At 48.5% G+C, this 5,999-nt stretch overlaps 1 protein-coding gene across 1 annotated transcript; it reads left to right on the top strand.

Annotated features, from left to right (window-relative positions):
- Positions 1-205: 205 nt before the first annotated feature.
- PENK (proenkephalin) lies at positions 206-5,353 on the top strand. The gene is made up of 3 exons (XM_043880395.1): positions 206-615; positions 1,058-1,198; positions 4,376-5,353. Exons 2-3 carry the CDS (start codon positions 1,061-1,063, stop codon positions 5,027-5,029), a joined length of 792 nt encoding a protein of 263 aa, XP_043736330.1. The 5' UTR covers positions 206-615; positions 1,058-1,060; the 3' UTR covers positions 5,030-5,353.
- The last annotated feature ends 646 nt before the right edge of the window (positions 5,354-5,999 follow it).

Below are 5,999 nucleotides of genomic sequence, written 5' to 3'. Positions count from 1 at the left end.
CAAGTGACGCCATTCCGGACGGCTGTGCCGGATGCCCACCCGGACAGCGGGGGCGCTCTAGGAGGAGGCGGGGGCGGGGTAATCTCAGCATTTACTCCTAGGGTCTCCAGCATATTCCAGAATCTAAATCAGTCTATCTACCCGCTAACCCCCACCTGGGCTCTGCTGCTAAGTGCGATCCCCGGGGAGGGCAATTGCGGTGACTTTACGCGGGGGGACTTGATCTCATCGCACCCTCTCCCCAACTTTCCTAACTGCCTCGGTGTGTCACCCGGCCGAGGGGTGCGACGCGGGTACCCCCGCCCCGGCCCGGACCCCCCTTCCGGCGGGGGCGGTGCGCGGCCGGCGTAGGGCCTGCGTCAGCGGCAGCCCGCCGGCGATTGGGGCGCGCTCGCCTCCTGCGCTCCGGGGCGAATTATAAAGTGGCTCCTGCCGCCGCAGCCTGGACGGCGAGGGAGGCTGGCGAGGCCGAAGATCCGTCTCTGCGCTGCAGCCGCGGCGACGCCGAGGACCGCGACGGTGAGGTCCGCCCGCTTTCCTGGCTCTCTCCACCCACCAAGAGTCGCCCCGGACCCGGTTTCCCCGACCGACCTGCGTGCCCCGAACAGCAGCAACGTGAGTGAACTCGGCCGAAGCCCACCTTGCTGCGTGGGTTTGGGGCCCTCAGCCAGCTGCGTTTTATTCCTCGTTGCCTTGCCTGGGGTCCCCCAACTTTCTTCCGCTCCTTGTATGTGACCCGGGTAAATGTCGCCACTCCCCGGGCTCCCGGGCTCTCGAATTTGGTCTCCATAGTCTCCCCCAGAATCCTGCCCTGCAGAGAGCCAGTGCCTGGGGCCGCCCCGGGCTCCGGGCCACAGGGACCACTCGGGAACCGCGAGGCGGTCGGAGAGGTTCTCCGGGCGGGCGGGCGTGGGTGTGGTGGGCAGGAAAGAGGGTCCCGCGAGCTCTGGTTCGATGAAGCACCCTCACCTCAGTTGCGGCTGCCCGGCTCGGAGTCCTTGCCAGGGCCCCGCTGGGCGCGCGGACAGGCTCGGAGCTCTGTGCGCTCTCTCCGCAGCCCATGGCGCGGTTCCTGGGACTCTGCACTTGGCTGCTGGCGCTCGGCCCCGGGCTCCTGGCGACCGTGCGGGCAGAATGCAGCCAGGACTGCGCCACGTGCAGCTACCGCTTGGCGCGCCCGACCGACCTCAACCCGCTGGTGAGTGTTCCGCGCGGTGCGGGTGCAGCTAACCCGGACCCTGCGCGCGCAGCCCGGACCCGCCGTGCTCACAATCGGCGCCGACCCCAGCTGGCCCAGGTGTCCCGACTGCTCCCCGAACGCTGACCACGGTCCCGCTTTGGCTCTGAGTTTCGGGTCCCCGCGACTAGCTAGGGACCGAAAGGGCGGCGGTGTCGCCGCGCAAACCTTGTTCGTTTTCACCCCGGGGAGGCGGGCGCCCCGCTGGTGCCCTCTGGCTCTCTCTCTCTCTTTTCAGGACCTCGGAGAGCACCAGCTGTCCCCTCACCTGCCCCAGAGAAGATGCTCAGTCACCCACCTGCTCACATAGCCCACCTAGGGCCCCTTCCGCACACAAGCATCTGCCCATCCTTCCCGCAAATAACAGTGATTTTTTTTTTTAAGTGATAATCCCGCCGTCTTTCTTTGAATTTCATTTCTCTAGCCCTTTTAACCTCAGGTCTCTCAGACCATGACCCTCACTTGGGGGGGGGGGGGGGGGGGGGGGGGGGGGGACGGGCCGGTGCGGATAAAGGGAGGAGAGGCAGGGAGAATGCAGTGGACAGGAGAGAGGGATCGGCGACTGTTCTACAGGTGAGTTCCCCTGGAATTCAACTTCTGTCCTGCCTAGAAGGTACCATTGTTAATAGTACATTTTATTAATTAAACTAGTAAGACAACAGTTTAATTTGGCTGTGAAAGGGGCACAGAAGAGGTGGCCGAGTCCAAAGAGGTGGCCTGTGATGCGAAGATAAATTATACAGGGGCTTGGTGGTGTCGGGGGAAGGGAATCTAAATTCAAAAGAATTGTCATTCTAATGGTAATCCGATGCTCCTAAATCACTCTTGCTGCCCCCACTGACTCAGAATCGCTGACGTGGGGGCCCAGGAAGCTTCGTTTTAACTAGCTCCCCCAAGGGTTCCTTTGCATTGTCTTCTTAATTTGTTGAGATTCTGTGATGACTTAAAAAGTTGGGCAGACATTATACAGAGTGAAGTAAGCCAGAAAGATAAACACCAATACAGTATACTAACGCATATATATGGAATTTAGAAAGATGGTAACGATAACCCTATATGCAAGACAGAAAAAGAGACACAGATGTATAGAATAGATTTTTGAACTCTATGGGAGAAGTTGAGGGTGGGATGATCTGAGAGAACAGCATCGAAACATGTATATTATCAAGTGTGAAACGGATCGCCAGTCCAGGTTGGATGCATGAGACAAGTGCTTGGGGCTAGTGCACTGGGATGACCCAGACCGGTGGGATGGAGAGGGAGGTGGGAGGGGGGTTCAGGATGGGGAACACATGTAAATCCATGGCTGATTCATGTCAATGTATGGCAAAAACCACTACAATATTGTAAAGTAATTAGCCTCCAACTAATAAAAATAATTGGGGGGAAAAAAAGAGTTGGGCACAGAATATGCATTAATCCAAAGAGTCAAGTGCCTCTCCAGACCTCCTGAAGCAATGCTGTTACCTAGATGCACAAAACAGGGACAATCAGTAAGGGAAGGATTCTATAGAACCCAAGACAGTATGTTTCAGGTTAAATGTTTGTTTGTTCTATTTGGACTGTGCTATCCTCTCCATTTGACAAATAGGGCTTTATATTTAAACTCTGAGAAAAAAATGTTGCACCTTTAGTAGAGGTGACAATCCCCTGCCTGCATATTTTTCTTTCTGATTTGTGTTTTATTGATTGGTTTTCTCTTGGGACTTGCATATAGGATAGTTATTTTGTCTATGACAAATGGCTTTGTTAACCACTATATTGTTAGAATTACAGCAGCTCTGGAATTTTAATTTGGATGAAAAAGACAAATTTTAAAAAAAAAAACAGAAAAAGAAAAGACACATAAGAAATAAGCTTTCCTAGCTAGAACTATGTAGTAAAATCAAGTTACAAATATTTGTGGAATTTGCACCATGTGAAAGACACTTGCACTTCATTCTATGATGGATTAAAAAATAAATATGAGCAGCCATGCCATGACTGATGTCCAAACTGAATTTACTCTCCAACACAGAATATGATAAATAATACAAAAAAAAGTATAGATGGCTGGAGGAGTATAGGCTTCCAAGGTGGCTCAGTGGATTTACCTTCCCAGTGACAGGTAAATCACCTGCCAATGCAGGAGATGCAGTTTCAATCCCTGGGTCAGGAAGATACCTTGGAGGAGGAAATGGCAACCCACTCCAGTATTCTTGCCTGGGAAATCTCGTGGACAGAGGAGCCTGGCGGGTTACAGTTCACGGGGTTGCAAAGAGTCTGACATGACTGAGCACACGCGAGAGAGAGGCTGTAAGATATAAATTAGCATCACTTCTGTACTAATGACTGTGCTATTCTAATTATTTGCCATTATTTGTTTTAAGGAATGCCAATATTAAAATAGCCTGTGGTAATAGTATACAAAATATTCAACATAAATTTTTGGCAAATAGATTGTTTAAATTTCACTTTAGGATGGAAATAGTTTTGAAACCTGAACATCTTGAATTTTTAATAATGGTTAGCTTTCTTAATCTGAGATCAAAAATAAAACAGGACCATTATTTTAATTAGATCTGTATATTTTTATATGTGCATGTATTTAATTTTCTTAGACACAAAACTTAAATAATTAGTAAGAGCTGATTAACTATATACCAGAATTTTGTTGCACTAATAAAATGCTTGTTTTCATTGTGAAAAATAATATGTATATATTTCATATTAAGTAATATACCAATATATTTTAAATCTCAATAAAGGGTCTAGTTTTTATGTCTAAGTCAAGGATTAGTAACTGAGTTCTATAAGTAGAACCATAAAAAAACTGAAATGCTAAGAAAAATATAGGTTAAAATTGGGTGGGAAAATATCTTTACAATATTGCAATAGTACAGCATATACAATCTGTTCAAATTCAAAGACAAATTCTAATTTGATTCAGTTAGTTCTCCACAATCTCCTCTTCTGATTTTCCTTCGATCTACCTGTTCAGTACAAAAAGTTATAAGAAAAATGAGATTATTAGGTGGGAGTTTCTTCATCAAAGCAAGTATAGAGTGGTCCGGTGGGGCGGGAGGGAGGGTAGGGAAATGTGTTTACTGAATGAAATCAGAAAAGTCTCTGTGTCATTAAATCGGATTCTTTCCCCAGGCTTGCACTCTGGAATGTGAGGGAAAACTGCCTTCTCTCAAGACCTGGGAAACCTGCAAGGAGCTTCTGCAGCTGACCAAACTAGAGCTTCCTCCGGATGCCACCAGCGCCCTCAGCAAACAGGAGGAGAGCCACCTGCTTGCCAAGAAGTATGGGGGCTTCATGAAGCGGTATGGGGGCTTCATGAAGAAAATGGATGAGCTGTACCCCCTGGAAGCGGAGGAAGAGGCAAATGGAGGTGAGGTCCTTGGCAAGAGATACGGGGGCTTCATGAAGAAGGATGCAGAGGAAGATGACGGCCTGGGCAACTCCTCTGACCTGCTCAAGGAGCTGCTGGGAGCCGGGGACCAGAGAGACGGGAGCCTCCACCAGGAGGGCAGTGATGCTGAAGATGTGAGCAAGAGATACGGGGGCTTCATGAGAGGCTTAAAGAGAAGCCCCCACCTGGAAGACGAAACCAAAGAGCTGCAGAAGCGATATGGGGGTTTCATGAGAAGAGTGGGTCGTCCGGAGTGGTGGATGGACTACCAGAAAAGGTACGGTGGCTTCCTCAAGCGCTTCGCTGAGCCCCTGCCCTCCGAGGAAGAAGGCGAAAGTTACTCCAAGGAAGTTCCTGAAATGGAAAAAAGATACGGAGGATTTATGAGATTTTAAGCTCCTTTCCCATCAGTGACCTGAAGCCCCAGCAAACCTTCCTCCACCCCTAGTGAGAGACTGCTGCGCTGGTGTGTTGTATTGTCCCGTGTCGCTTGCATTATATAGTTGACTTGAGAGTCCAGATAATTAACTATACAACCTGAAAGCTGTGTGATTCCAGGTTCTGTGTTCTGAGAATCTTTAAGCTTTTAAATATTGGTCTGTTGCAGCTGTCTTGTTTTCATGCTCAGTTTTTGTTATCACTTTGTCCTTTATTTTTGACACAATGCCGATAAATGCCTAGTTGTGTGTAGATATAATAAACCCATTACCCCAACTGCATAACATTCTTAAGTTTCTTCTCCTTCAGAGGTCTCATATGCCCTTCAGTTTCCCCAGCAAATTGCAAACTCAGAGACAGTGAAACCATCTGATTTTGACAGAAGCATCACTGGTTCCCTCCTCTTACTGCAGCCAAGCCTGTAAAAACATTTTTCATTTGATTCCTTATATATGAAATGTTGGGCTTACCTGGTGGCTTAGCAGTAAAGAATCCACCTTCCAGTGCAGGAGATGTGGGTTTGATCCCTGGATCGGGAAGATCCCCTGCAAGAGGAAATGGCAACCCACTCAGTATTCTTGCCTGGGAAATCCAATGAATAGAGGAGCCTGGTGGGCTACAGTCCATGGGGTCACAAAGAGTCAGACACAACTTAGCAACTGAAGCAACAACAACAAAGTGAAATCATAGATGAGTGAACACATTGAAGCAAAACACAATGTATTGCGACTCTCATTTCTGGAATTCACATCCATAAAGAAAACCAAAGCCTAACCAGCTATGCCCTTATGTATAAGCAAATCTGCATTTTACATTCAGATGTGTATTTCTCTTCAGCAAAGTATTTTAGAAGTTAACAAAAAAAATCATAGATAATTTAGCCCCATTTTACAAATAAAAGTGGAGCCCAGAAAGATCTAGTCGTTG

The sequence above is a fragment of the Cervus elaphus genome, chromosome 21 (genome assembly GCF_910594005.1).
Source record: "Cervus elaphus chromosome 21, mCerEla1.1, whole genome shotgun sequence".
NCBI classification, from domain to species: Eukaryota; Metazoa; Chordata; class Mammalia; order Artiodactyla; family Cervidae; genus Cervus; species Cervus elaphus.
The sequence above is the reverse complement of the archived record's forward strand: the minus strand, read 5'-3'. Positions and strand labels throughout refer to the sequence as shown.

What these genes read in the sequence shown, in the direction of transcription:
- PENK (XM_043880395.1), top strand. Translation starts at nt 1,061, where the DNA reads ATGGCGCGGTTCCTGGGACTCTGCACTTGGCTGCTGGCGCTCGGCCCC. An exon ending in CGACCGACCTCAACCCGCTG is followed by an intron (nt 1,199 to 4,375) that starts GTGAGTGTTCCG and finishes TTCTTTCCCCAG; the next exon opens with GCTTGCACTCTGGAATGTGA.